The sequence below is a fragment of the Dipodomys spectabilis genome, unplaced genomic scaffold (assembly GCF_019054845.1).
Source record: "Dipodomys spectabilis isolate Male_0828 unplaced genomic scaffold, ASM1905484v1 ptg000365l, whole genome shotgun sequence".
Lineage (NCBI taxonomy): Eukaryota > Metazoa > Chordata > Mammalia > Rodentia > Heteromyidae > Dipodomys > Dipodomys spectabilis.
Window position 1 is genome coordinate 13,377,506 of NW_024871042.1, and position 14,229 is coordinate 13,391,734.

General features: G+C 39.8%; 1 protein-coding gene across 1 annotated transcript in view; it reads left to right on the forward strand.

Annotated features, from left to right (window-relative positions):
* Positions 1 to 14,229, forward strand: part of Dync1li1 (dynein cytoplasmic 1 light intermediate chain 1) — a 56,994-nt gene that overhangs the window by 15,802 nt on the left and 26,963 nt on the right. Inside the window, exons 3-5 of the mRNA XM_042666492.1 lie at positions 5,968 to 6,084; positions 6,973 to 7,203; positions 11,403 to 11,572. Of these exons, the coding sequence (XP_042522426.1) occupies positions 5,968 to 6,084; positions 6,973 to 7,203; positions 11,403 to 11,572 (518 nt within the window). The remainder of the gene's footprint in view (positions 1 to 5,967; positions 6,085 to 6,972; positions 7,204 to 11,402; positions 11,573 to 14,229) is intronic.

Here is a 14,229-nt window from a genome sequence, read left to right on the forward strand (position 1 = left end):
AGAGGCAGAGAAAGCTTCCTAGAGCAGAAAGATAGCTAGGATTTGAATCCTAGGTAAGGGGATGGGAAGAATATTCCAGAGGGAAATGATAACCCAGATGAATAGAGTTGAAATAAAAAGAAGCTTTCCCACAGCACTGGAAGAAATTGCAGGAAGAAATTGTTCAAGTCAGGAGTCTATCATATGGGGGATGAGACATGGTGAGAGAGGGATAGAAAAGGTAAGGGAGCCTTTGTAAGAAGTGTTGACCTTTTCTTACAAGAGCAGTAAAAAGACCCTGAAGGCTTTTCTCACATCTTAGGAAAATTCCAAACATACAGAAAGTTGAAGGAGTTTTGCATTTAATACCCATGTATTAGCTTCTGCCATTAAGATTTTTCTATATTTGTTTTATCAAGGAAGGGTGTGTTGGTATACTGCCCTCTAAGTGCTTCTATATACATATAATTAATCTGAACTCCTGAAGGATCTTAAATGAGAGGGGCATGATGAGATGCTTTGGGAAGATCAGTTGCAGGATGGAGAGTAGATTGCACAATAATAACTTGTGTGTCTGTATGTGCTGGTCCTAGGCCTAGAACTCTGGACCTGCGAGCTGTCCCTAAGCTCCTTTTGCTCAAGGCTAGCACTGTACCACTTGAGCTATGGCACCACTTCTGGCTTTTTCTGTGATTAATTGGAGATAAGAGTCTCACAAACTTTTTCCTGCCCAGGCTAGCTTTGAACCTCCAGCCTCCAATCTCAGCCTCCTGAATAGCTAGGATTACAGGTATGAGCTACCAGCACCTAGCAGTAGTACTAACTTTCTTTTCTTTTCTTTTTTTTTTTTTGTCGGTCATGGGGCTTGAACTCTGGGCCTGGGCGCTGTCCCTCAGCTCTTCAGCTCAAGGCGAGCGCTCTACCATTTGAGCTACAGTGCCACTTCCGGTTTTCTGGTGGTTTATTGGAGATAGGAGTCTCACGGTCTTTCCTGCCCCGGCTGGCTTTGAACCGCGATCCTCAGATCTCAGCCTCCTGAGTAGCTAGGATTACAGGCGTGAGCCACCAGCGCCCAGCTAGTACTAACTTTCTAGTAGTATATTTATAGAATGTGAGAAAGAGAACTGACGGAAAGCCATGGCTTAGCAAGCTTTTTGTTTAAAAAGAAAAACAATATTAATATGATCAGAAGATGCATATAATCCTAGAACAAGACATCTTTGCAAATAACTCAGGTAAGATTCCTATCAATCTAGGTTAAAATGATACTGGTTGGACATGGTAGTAAATGCCTCTAATCCTAGCACTTGGGAGGCTGAGGTAGGAGGATGCAAAGTTTGAATTCTCTGGATAACAATTCTTGTCTCAAAACAAAAAAAATATGTTTACATTTGTCAAATCAGTTCTGATTGCATTAGGTGTATGTTGGAAGCTGTAGAAAATAATCATAATGAGGCTTAAGAGTTATGAAAAGTAATGGGCTTAAAACTTGTATGAAATATGGACATCCATTTTCATAACTTCTGGATATGGAAGTTGGCAGATGATAGAGCGGAGAACAGTATTTGGTAGAAATTTTTGCTCTTAGAAAGATCTTGTTTCAAAATAAAAATTAAAAAAAAACAGATCTTGTTTCAGTAAAGCAAAGTGCTCCTTCAAATTTCTTGTGGGGCTCTATACCCAGCCCTGTGTTAGGTGGTTAAAATATTCCTGGGGATAAAATACTCTTCAGTTTTTTCCTCATTTCATTTGTCCCTGAGCTCTAAAGGGAATCTTGAGGGAGATGGATTCTCCTGAGAGGCTTAGATTATTGCCATAGTACCAATCTTTGTTCTTACAGTTTTGACCTCAGTTTCCTCATCTGTAAGAAGAAATTTCATTGGAATCCCTTATAGCCCTCAATGCTGTTATAAAATCTTTTTTTTTTGGTTGTGGGGCTTGAACTCTGGGCTTGAGCACTATCAGTGAGCTCTTCAGCTCAAGGCTACCACTTGAGCCACAGCGCCACTTCCATGTTATAAAATCTTTATGTTATCAGACATTTAAAAATCATTGGTTAGGGAAAATTCTTTTTTTTTTTTTTTTTGTCAGTGGTAGCTCCTGAACTCGGCCTGGGCACTGTTCCTCTGCTCTTCAGCTCAAGGCTAGTGCTTGCCACAGCACCACTTTGGGCTTTTTCTGCTTATGTGGTACTGAGGAATTGAACCCAGGGCCTCATGCATGCAAGGCAAGCACACTACCCCCTGAGCCATCTTCTCAGCCTGGGAAAATTCTTAAATTTCCATGTTTAACACATTGCATTTATTTGGCCGTATGCTTTTTATTTATTTTTTTTTCTTTCTTGTTTTCAGGGGTTTTTTTGGATGGTCATGGGGCTTGAACTCTGGGCTTGGGCACTGTTCCTGAGCTCTTCAGCTCAAGGCTACCACTCTGCCACTTGAGCCACAGCACCACTTCTGGTTTTCTAGTGGTTTATTGGAGATAAGAGACTCACAGACGTTCCTGCTTGGGCTGGCTTTGAACTGAGATACTCAGATCTTAGCCTCCTATAGCCTGATTACAGGCATGAGCTACTGGTGTCCCGCTTATGTTCAGTTTTTTTTAAAATCAGTACTAGGTATTGAACTTCAGGCCATGCACTTCCTTTGCAGGCACTCTACCACTTGACAGCTCTGCCCATACTTCATATGCTCTTTGCTTTTTCAAATTTTGCTTTGTAATGTTTACTTTAAAATGGATCTACTAGGTGGTGAGTACAAACAGGGTATAGCTATCATCATTTAGAATTCCAGAGGAGAAGAAGGTGTCAATATAGAAAAACAAACTTTATTCCCAATAGAATCAGGAGAGTATTTACATATGTACTTACCACTCAAAAGAAGCCCTCAAGAGGGGCTGGGAAGTTGGCTTAGTGGTAGAGTGCTTGCCTTGCACACTTGAGGCCCTGGGTTTGATTCCTCAGCACCACATGAGCAGAAAAAGCCAGAAGTGGTGCTGTGGCTCAAATGGTAGAGCACTAGCCTTGAGCTGAAGAGCTGAGGGACAGCACCTATGCCTAGAGTTCAGGCCCCACAACTGACCAAAAAAAAAAAAGCCCTCAAGAGCAGAATGCGTTAAACTAATCATTTTTCTTTCTCTTCTCTTCTTGAAATCTTGGTGACCATTGGAAGCAGAAATACCATTTTTCTTCATTGAATCATAATACAAAAACCAGTATCGTGTTAACAGCTTCTAATGGCAGAAGTGCTATTATTTATTAGGAAGAGTGTGCTTAAATTCACATGAATTCGGATCCTGGCTCTGTCACTCATTCATGCCTGTGTGACCTTGGGTATTTAATACTTTGGTATTTAACTGTTTTGAGCCTTTTACCTGCCAAACAAGATAATCATCCTCTTCCCGTTGTGGCTGTGTTAGAGCTTCTGGAGGATGCACATGGTAGGTGGTAGTTACTCTCTGAAAGTGTCCCTGTTGATGCTGTTCTTCTTTTTTTTTTTTTGGTCAGTCGTGGGACTTGAACTCTGGGCCTGGGCACTGTCCTTCTGCTCTTCAGCTCAAAGCTAGTGTTCTACCACTTGAGCCACAGAGCCACTTCCCTGTGGAGATGGATAGAGATTGACTATGGACAAAGGATGGGGAATTGGTTGTGATAGCTATACCCTGTTTGTACTCACCACCTAGTAGATCCATTTTAAAGTAAACATTACAAAGCAAAATTTGAAAAAGCAAAGAGCATATGAAGTATGGGCAGAGCTGTCAAGTGGTAGAGTGCCTGCAAAGGAAGTGCATGGCCTGAAGTTCAATACCTAGTACTGATTTTAAAAAAAACTTTGGAAATTCCATATTGTTTTCTATTTCAGTTTCTTAGGACTTTGTTTTTTAGTACTCACAAAGTAGGTAAAAAGTCATTTGTATTTTTCATTCAAGGACTTATGAAACTCAGTTGAAACTTAATGAAACTGAGTTGTTAGCACATTTTATTGATTGAGATAAGATCTGTTGGTGGCTGCTCTGTAGAATGCTAGGAATATGTTTTGTTATGGTAGAGCTAATTGTCACATCACTTAGCAGACAAAACACACAAATAGCCAGCCACTGGTGGCTCATGCCTGTAATCCTAGCTACTCAGGAAGCTGAGATCTGAGGATCACAGTTCAAAGCCAGCCCTGGGCAGAAACATCCTTGAGACTCTCATCTCCAATTAACCACCAGAAAACCGGAAGTAGCGCTGTGGCTCAAGTAGTAGAGCGTTAGCCTTGAGCTGAAGAACACAGCGATAGTATAGTGCCCAAGCCCAGAGTTCAATCCCTACAACCCACCTCCCCCCAAAATAAAATAAAATCACAAAACCGTCAGAAATAATTCTCAGTGATTATTTCTAGGTGATATTATATCTTTAGTTCTTTTGCTTAAATTTGAGAAACTTATGGCTAAAATATATTTAAATATATAAATATATTTTATATAAAATATAGTAGATATATATAAGTATATACTTTTTTCAAGTACATATATTTATTCAGAAATGTTCACATTTAAGCTATTTGAAAGTAGAAATAAACTCAATTGAATTTCTTAGCTCCTACAAAGATATTTTTTTAACTTTTTTTCAAATCCAAAAAATTACATATATTTTGTACAACATATTTTGAACTGTATGTAAATTGTGGGACGGTGTAGTCAAGGTATAGTACCTTTTTATTTTCTAACATTAAAGTTAGAAACATCTTGTAATCTGACGCTGAAGGATCCCTTAAAGGCCACCTTGGCCTTCATAGTAGGATCCTAATCTCAGGGAAAAAAAAAAAAAATGGAAATTAAAGAAATAAGATAAATCCTGAGTGTCATGAATATATTTTTACATAACTCATTTTTGTAGTTGGTTCTATATTTCTTCCTTTCCTTTTTTAAAATTATTTTTATTTGAAAATGCTAAAAACAAAGTGTTTACAGTTACATAAGTACATTTCATTTGAGGCAGTGTCACCCCTTCCTTTGCTCTCTCCCAGTTTTTCCCTCTTTTCCCTTTTCTTGTGCAATTCACCTATCCCTGACTTTTCTTCTCTGTTATATATTTCTTGTGGCTTGACAGTTGTTTTTTGGTTTTTTTTTTTGGTTCCGGTTGTGGGGCCTGAACTCTGCTCTTCAGCTCAAGGCTAGCGCTCTACCACTTGAGCCACAGCGCCACTTCCGGCTTTTTTCTTTTTTTGCTTATGTGGTACTGAGGAATTGAACCCAGGGCCTCGAGCATGCAAGGCAAGCGCTCTACCACTGAGCCACCTTCTCAGCCCCTGGCTTGACAGTTTTGGTGAGTGTCATAGTTCCCCGATCTGATCAGTTTTGATGTACGTACATTTAATAGTGTCAACTGGGCTGGGAATGTGGCTTAGTGGTAGAATGCTTGCCTACCATGCGTGAAGCCCTGGGTTCCATTCCTCAGTACCACATAAACAGAAAAAGCTGGAAATGGTGCTGTGGCTCAGGTGGTAGAGGGCTAGCCTTGAGCAAAAGCAGCTCAGGGACAATGTCCAGGCCCTGAGCTCAAGACCCAGTACTGTCTCAGAAAAACAAAACAGGTCTTTATTTTAGATTCTCCAGACTGAAAACCAAAAGTGCGTCTTAAACATAGGGCCTTGCACTTGCTCAGCTTGTTTGTTCAGCTGGTACTATCACTTGTGCCATTCTTCAGTCTGAGATGACATACTATGGCACTTACTACAGCTGTGATGTTTTTTATCTCCCCATCCCCCCAAAATTACCCATAGTGAGAGGGATTTGTACAGAGCAGGACTAGCAAGAGGAGCTGTGGCACTGGGAGAATCTGAATGGCAACGGCGTCTATATCATCAGTTTTGCAGCTCTCTTGTTATCTCTACTCAAATTACCTTTTTTGTTGAAGCTAGTTCCATCTGAGCTGTTCATACAGTGCCAGAAAGCTCTGTTAAATCCATATGAGAAAAATAATTATCTATTTTTTAATGTATCTAGGTGAAGATGGAGCTGGAAAAACAAGCTTAATAAGAAAAATTCAGGGAATTGAGGAATATAAGAAAGGAAGAGGATTGGAATATTTATACTTAAATGTGCACGATGAAGATAGGGATGGTAAGTCACTTATTTGTATTATAAGTTTCATGAAGTTTGCTATGAAGGGCTCAGCTGCTCATCTCTGGCTTTCTTAGTGTGTCAATATTAAGAGCTCTTCCATGTCTTGAGGGTAAATATATAATTGTTTAGGTATACTTGTATTGGCATTTATATAGTGATATTTCAAAGCACTTTAGGGAATTCTGGTGTGCTTTTATTAGTCTACTTAACATCCTTAAAGAATTTCAGTTTTTAAAGACATTCTCCTTCAGGTAGTCATTGTTTTCCTAAGTACCATTTTACCTTTTTAGTAGTAATATAATCTGTTCCCCAGCTGTTTCCAGCCAGTTTTTCTTCTGTAGAACACTAGCCTTCTTGAGTATGCATGGTTCTGTCTGCTGATGGCAAAAAAAAAGAAAAAAGAAAGAAGGAAAATCATGTTATTTAATCTCTTGTCTTTGGATCAAGAAGTATGAACTAGGGCTGGGAAGGTGGCTCAGTGGTAGAGCGCTTGCCTTGTATGCCTGAGGCCCTGGGTTCGATTCCTCAGCACCACATGAGCAGGGGGGAAAAAAGCCGGAAGTGGCGCTGTGGCTCAAGTGGTAGAGTGCTAGCCTTGAGCTGAAGAGCTGAGGGACAGCACCCAGGCCCAGAGTTCAGGCCCCATGACCGGACCCAAAAAAAAAAAAAAAAAGTATGAACTAGAGATTACTTTGTGCTTTGCTTGGACACAAAATCATTTTAGGCCTCTACTAAACTGGTAGTTGTGACCCTAAATAGTTGAACTCTATCAAAACCAGCAGACACCTCCTACAGAGAGGCTCTAATAAAATATACGGAGTTGTTAGTGGGATGATGAAATGACTTAATACTGTTGCCTTGGTGGATTTCTTTTGTCTGTTGTAGATCAAACGAGATGTAATGTATGGATCTTAGATGGAGACCTATATCACAAAGGGCTCCTTAAGTTTTCACTGGATGCCATTTCTCTAAAGGACACTCTGGTTATGCTGGTCGTTGATATGTCAAAGCCGTGGACTGCTTTGGATTCTTTACAAAAATGGGCAAGTGTTGTGAGGGAGCATGTTGACAAGTTGAAAATTCCTCCTGAAGAGATGAAAGAAATGGAACAAAAGTGTGAGTAGACATACTAATGTAGATATCAGATACAAATACCTTAGCTGACTAAGAATCACTTAGAACTCCTTACTATGAATAAGTTTTAATGAAGGTAACCTAATGTGACTACTATTTTGGAATTTAGTTTGAGTGATGTTCTAGGTTTTAATATAAATTTAAGTTGGAAACATATGTAAACTCTTTAATACAGGCACTGTCTTTTGCTAAAAAGCTGTATGTGTTCATTTTGAAAAACAGATTTTAAGGGTCAGAAAATTATTTATCTTTTTCAGTTGCTTGTTTTCAGCAGTTTCTTGGTTGGTAATCCTATCAACTTTGTTCAAATGAAATAGGCCTAAAAATGTTATATAGATAAAAAGAAGTTATGCTGAGTTTACTATTTATAAGTACAGTGTGTATGTGTTTACATATGTTTCCTTTTGAGACAATCTTACTTTGTACCCCAGGCTATCGAACTTGGCATTCTTTCTGGCTCTACCCTTTAAGTGCTTGGGATTACAAGCATGTGCCACTGCACCTACCACTACCTGTTACTTTGTACTTGCTCAAGTGAATTAGACATTTTCATGGAACTTAAGAAAATGATTACGGGGTCATTTCTAACAGATTGTAAATCAATGACATTTTAAACTTCACTGAGAGCTTCTTCACCTTCCAGAGTTTTACTTTGTATAAAAAATACTTAAAGGCTTTGTCACTGTTAGCTAGGATTTTTACATAAGGAAACAGTTAAAACTTACAAGTTTATGTTCTAAGCCATTGGAAATTGGAAAAAAAAATTTTTTTTTTTTTGGTCCAGTCGTGGAGCCTGAACTCTGGGCCTGGGCGCTGTCCCTCAGCTCTTCAGCTCAAGGCTAGCACTCTACCACTTGAGCCACAGCGCCACTTCCCTCTTTTTTTCTTTTTGCTTATGTGGTGCTGGGGAATCGAACCCAGGGCCTCAGACATGCAAGGCAAGTGCTCTACCACTGAGCCACTTTCCCAGCGGAAAAAAAATTTTTTTGAGACACAACTTTATTCTGCAGCTCAGGCTGACCTCAGCAACCTGAGTGCTGAAATTATGCCCAGTTATTTCTAAACACTTTCAATCTGTAGTTTTCCTTCTTTGGTGACCATGGCTTTGGCTTTTTTTTTTTTTTTTTTTTGGCCAGTCGTGGGGCTTGAACTCTGGGCCTGGGCACTGTCCCTGAGCTCTTCAGCTCAAGGCTAGCACTCTACCACTTGAGCCACAGCACCACTTCCAGTTTTCTGGTGGTTAATTGGGATAAGAGTCCCATGGACTTTCCTGCCCAGGCTGGCTTTGAACCAGATCTCAGCTTCTTGAGTAGCTAGGATTACAAGCATGAGCCACTGGCGCCCGGCTGGAGTTATTGTTTGTTTCCCCAGTGCTTCTGAACCCAAGGTTATACTAGAACAGTGGTTTATGACCTCTGTACCTGCATGTGAATGTGTCAGAAACACTCCAAACTACTTAGTTGAAAACTCTCAATCAGGGTGGTGGTACAGATCTGTAATCCCAGCCCTCTGGAATCTAAGGCAAGAGGATAGTAAATTCCAGGACTATATAGTAATTCCTGTTTGGAGGTAGTAAATAGAGGAAGCTAGACACTGGTGGTTCATAGAAGATTGTGGTTCTAGTCCAGCCTAGGCAGAAAAGCTTGCCAGACCCCTTTCTCAATTCATAGCTCAGTGCAGTAGTAGGCATTTGTTGTCGTAACTATGTGAAAGCCTGAGATTAAGAGGATTGCAGTTCCAGGCAAGTCTGGACAAAAGTTCATGAAACTCCATCTTAGCAGAGGAAAGCTAGACACTGTAGCCCGAGCTTTTCTGCTCAAGCAATGAGTGAAAGCCTAAAATAAACACAGCTCAGTCATGCCTGGCAAGATTTGAGACTCTGTTGGTCTGGACACCAGTGAGTAGCTCACGCCTACATTTTAGCTACTCAGAAGGCTGAGATCTGAGAATTGAGTTTCAAAGCCAGCCCAGGCAGACAAATCCAAGAAATTCTTACCTTCAATTAACAATAAAAATATAGAGGTAGAGACATGGCTCAAATGGTAGAATGCCAGCCATGAGCTTAAAAGCTGAGTGAGAACAGAACATCATCCTGCATTAAAGTTCCATTGTCACCAAACAGAAAAGAGAATTACAACAACAAAAAAAAACACCAAACAACAGCTCCTGAAGGTATAGTTAGTAATAAGACTTAATAAATTTGTTGGATGGGGCTGGGAAGGTGGCTCAGTGGTAGAGCGCTTGCCTTGCATGCCTGAAGCCCTGGGTTCGATTCCTCAGCACCACATAAGCAAAAAGAAAAAAGCCGGAAGTGGCGCTGTGGCTCAAGTGGTAGAGCGCTAGCCTTGAGCTGAAGAGCTGAGGGACAGCGCCCAGGCCCAGAGTTCAGGCCCCACGACTGGACCCAAAAAAAAAATAAATAAAAAAAAAAGTTTGTTGGATGTTTCTGGTACATACTAAAATCTGAGAATCACTGTTAGATTTTTCTTTAATTTTTTAATTGTTATTATAAAGGTGATGTTCAGCGGGAATACAGTTACATAAGTCAGGTAATGAGTACATTTCTTTTTGGAAACAGTGTCACCCATTCCCTCCTACCACTGTTAGATTTCAAACCTTGACCTTCATTAAAGGTAGCCACTAGAGCTGGTAATGGTGCATACATGTGCTTGTGTTCTGGAAAATTCATACCCAGCTACCTACAACTCCTTCTTCTTCCACCGAATATAAATTCACAAATTTTTCTTTACAAACCAGTCAGGATTTATAAGCCAAAAAGGATCTGTCCTATAATTACTTTTTTAAGTACTTTTCTCCCCATTTTTGTAAGTAGGAAACATATATACATTAATATACATAAAATCTTCTATGGTATATCTTTCCTATTCTCTCTCTCCCTCCTTCTCTCCCTCCCCCCCACTCCCTCTCCCTACTTTCTCTTTCAATATTAATATTTTCCTATTAAGTATTCTTTGTAAATTTTGAATTTATACCTATATAACATTTGCTCATACTCTATTTTAGTTCTATGCCATGGATAAGTTGTTTCCTGATTTGTTGTTAGTTTGCTTTTAAATGTGAAAAACTTGTTCAGAAATTCTCATGTCTGTACATTTCTGATTGTGTCCTTGAGAATTCTTGGAAAGGTAATTACTCCTAGTACACACTATTAAAGCTCGAGATATACTTATACCTACTTTTTTCAAATGATGATTTTGACAAGTCACTAGTGACTTGTAAAAGTTTATCATCATTAGTGCCAGATGCTGGTGGCTCATGTCTGTAATCCTAGCTACTCAGGAAGCTGAGATCTGAGGATCACCATTCAAAGCCAGTTTAGGCAGCATAGTCTATGAGACTTTTTTTCTTTTTTTTTTTTGGTCGGGTCGTGGGGCCTGAACTCTGGGCCTGGGCACTGTCCCTCAGCTCTCTTCAGCTCAAGGCTAGCACTCTACCACTTGAGCCATAGCGCCACTTCTGGCTTTTTTCTTTTTGTTTATGTGGTGTTGAGGAATTGAATCCAGAGCCTCATGTATGCAAGGCAAGTGCTCTACCACTGAGCCACCTTCCCAGCTCTGTGAGACTCTTACCTCCAATAAAACACCAGAAAACCAGAAGTGGCACTGTGGCTCAAGTGGTAGAGTGCTAGCCTTGAGCTGAAGAGCTGAGGGATAGTGCCCAGGCCTAGAGTTCAAGCCCCACTACCGACCAAAAAAAAAAAAGAGTTTTACATTGGTAATGTCTTTTATAACTTTTACCAGTGTTAAAAAATAAATATGGCTCCAAGATTGAATCTAGGTAATAAAAGACTTAGAGAAAGGAAGCTAATATTAGAAAGTAGCACTATATTTTAAATGGTGGGATCTTTTTTCTTCTGTCCTTGCAGTGTCTTTCCTTCATAGACAGTAGAGGGCCAGAGCCACAGTGTACCTTGCCCAAAGTCATTCCCACAGGTTAAACTGGCACTACATAGAAAACTACTCTTTGAAGCTGTCAGTACAGTATTGAGCCTAAGTGTTACTAATGTATGTCTGCTGTTCATAAACTCCCTTGAAACATTTCTCAAAAATTGTTTCTTCTCTTACTTAAGCCTAAGCATAAATTCCAGTGATACATATATTTAGATTATGGCTACTTGCTGAAATAAAACAATTTCTAAATCTGTTTACTTTGATTTTCAGTGATTAGAGACTTTCAAGAATACGTAGAGCCAGGAGAAGACTTTCCAGCTTCTCCTCAGAGAAGAAACACTGCAGCACAGGAGGACAGAGACGACAGTATTGTTTTACCTCTGGGTGCAGACACCCTTACACATAACCTGGGCATTCCAGTACTAGTAGTTTGCACCAAGGTTAGTTTGCTTCTTGGAAATACTCATCAAGGATAAACAGATTTTTGTTTTTATGGGGTTTTTGTTGGAGTTACATTAGTTTTCTTAGATAACGTGTTTGTTTTTCTCATTTTTTAGACAGGATCTTGGTGAATAGCTTATGCAAGTCTTGAACTTACCATCTCCTGCCTCAGCCTCCCCAAGTGCTAGGATGATAATTGTTTTTAATTTTTAAAAAATCATAGATAATATGGAATGATGCTCAGTGTTACTTTGTGATTTTTTTCCACCTTGTCCTTCATAGTTGTTTATTTTACCTACTGTCCTAAGTTGCTTCTGTCTATACACGGTAAGTTTAGAGGCGAGCTCTTGCAGGGTATATCTTTCAGATCTGATCGCCATAATACCCTAGCTAATCTGGATGCAGCAGATATCAGTGTTTAGAGAAAGAACATGAGTTCAGAGTCCTTGAGCTGCCCTGGTGTCACTTATCCAAACCACAGTATTATGTGCTTCGGCTGGTACCTCCAGCCTATTAGTGACCTTTTGAATTTTGCAAGAGTCCAATCATTTCTACATCAGGCTGCATGTATCTGAATGTTTTAAGTACAGCCCTGTTGTTATCCTACTGTATCTTTAATCTATGGTGATTACTGAACTGTTTCTGTTGTCTGACTTCCTACTTGTTTAGAAGATTTCTTTTTGAAGAGTGGATGAAGCTTCTCAGTCTTGCCTCGCAGCTTTTTTTTTTTTTTTTGGTCGGTTGTGGGGCTTGAACTCTGGACTTGGGCACTGTCCCTGCACTCTTCAGCTCAAGGTGAGCTCTTTACTGCTTGAGCCACAGCCCCACTTCTGATTTTCTAGTGGTTTATTGGAGATAGGATTCTCATGGACTTTCTTGCCAGGGCTAGGTTGGAACCATGATCCTCAGATCTCTGCCTCCTGAGTAGCTAGGATTACAGGTATGAGCCACTGGCACCTGGCTTGGCTGGCAGCTTTTTGTGAAAAAATTATTTTTGGACAGGGTCTCACTCTGTAGCCCTAGCTGGCCCCTCTGCCTCATCCTAAGTGGTTAGATTACAGGTATTCACCACTATACTTGACAAAGCTATTATGGTATAAATCCTAATTTCTTTGAAACAGAATGTTATTTTGAATACTTTGTTACTGAATTTCATTTTTGTAATGTAGCTAATAAACTTCATTGTGTAATCATTTTTAGTAAAAATAGATAAAATGATAATTTGTATACAATACCTTTCAACATTACATTTTAGTATATCAATACATTTTTCTAGTATCAAAAAATTATGTACTTAAAATGAAATCTAGGACCCCTGATTTGTTAGCTGGGAGTTTCATAGCTGAGCTATATCTTCAACCCTGTTTTCCATCGGTTACTTTTGAGATAGAGTCTCACTTTCTGATTGAGCATACTTTAACCTTCATTTGTCTATTTTAGGCTTCCTTTTTTTACTAGAATGACAAGCATCCAATTTCTCTCCCTTACGATGGAGTCTGTGGATCTTTTTCTGTCCAGACTGGCTTGGAACCAAGATCCTCCCAATCTTAGCATACTGTGTAGTTTAGGATGACAAGTGTGCCCAGCAGTGAATCTTCTCAATCTTTTCTGCCCAGACTAGTCTAAATTGTTGTCAGCCAATCTCCAAAGTAACTAGGATGACAGGTATGAGCACTGTTTTGTTTTTCTGTAGTGCAGAACCCACCCCAGGACTCTTGCATGCTATGCTAGGTAAGTGTACTACTACTGAGTTACATTTCCAAATTAAAATAGACTATTTTTTTGTGGTACTGTGTTCTGAACTTAGGATCTTGTGCTTGGTCTCCTTCTTGCTTGTTCAGTTGGCTGATGTTCTGCCACTTTAAACATGTTTCCAGTTCTGCTTTTTGCTGGTTACAAAACAAAGTGATAAGTATTTATTAAGGATTTGTTTATTGAAAGATGCTGATTGGATCATTATTATCAAAATTCTGGGTATGGTGATACATTCCTCTATAATTACAGAATGTAGGAGGCAGAGGCCAGAGGTTCTCCAGTTTGAAGCCAGTCTGAGCTATCTAGCAAGATCCTGTCTTTAAAAAAAAAAGGCTTAGTTGTTACTCTGTGTATATTTTATAGTAAAATCACATTTTCTTTAAAAATAATTTAGAGTCTGAGTGCAATTGGCTCATGCCTGTAATCCTAACTACTTAGGATGAGATCTTTAAGATCTTGATTTGAAGCCAACCTGGCTAGGAATCCTTTAGACTGTTAGCTTCAGTTAAGTACCCCCCCAAAAAAGTCAGAAGTGGAGCTCTTGCTTCGGTGATAGACCACTAGTCTTCACCACAAAAGCTCAGGGACAGTACCCAGGCCCTGTATTCAAGCCCTAGGACCAGCACAAGAAATAAAATAAAAATTCACAGAGCTGGATACTGATAGCTCACATCTATAATCCTGTCTACTTGAGATGTTGAGATTTGGAGAACTGGTTCAAGGCTAGCCCATTTGTACACAAGAGACCATTTCTTTGTTTTGGTTTTTTTTTTTTTTGGCAGTTGTGGGGCTTGAACTCTGGGCCTGGGCGCTGTCCCTCAGCTCTTCAGCTCAAGGCGAGCGCTCTATCACTTGAGCTACAGCGCCACTTCCGGTTTTCTGGTGGTTTATTGGAGATAGG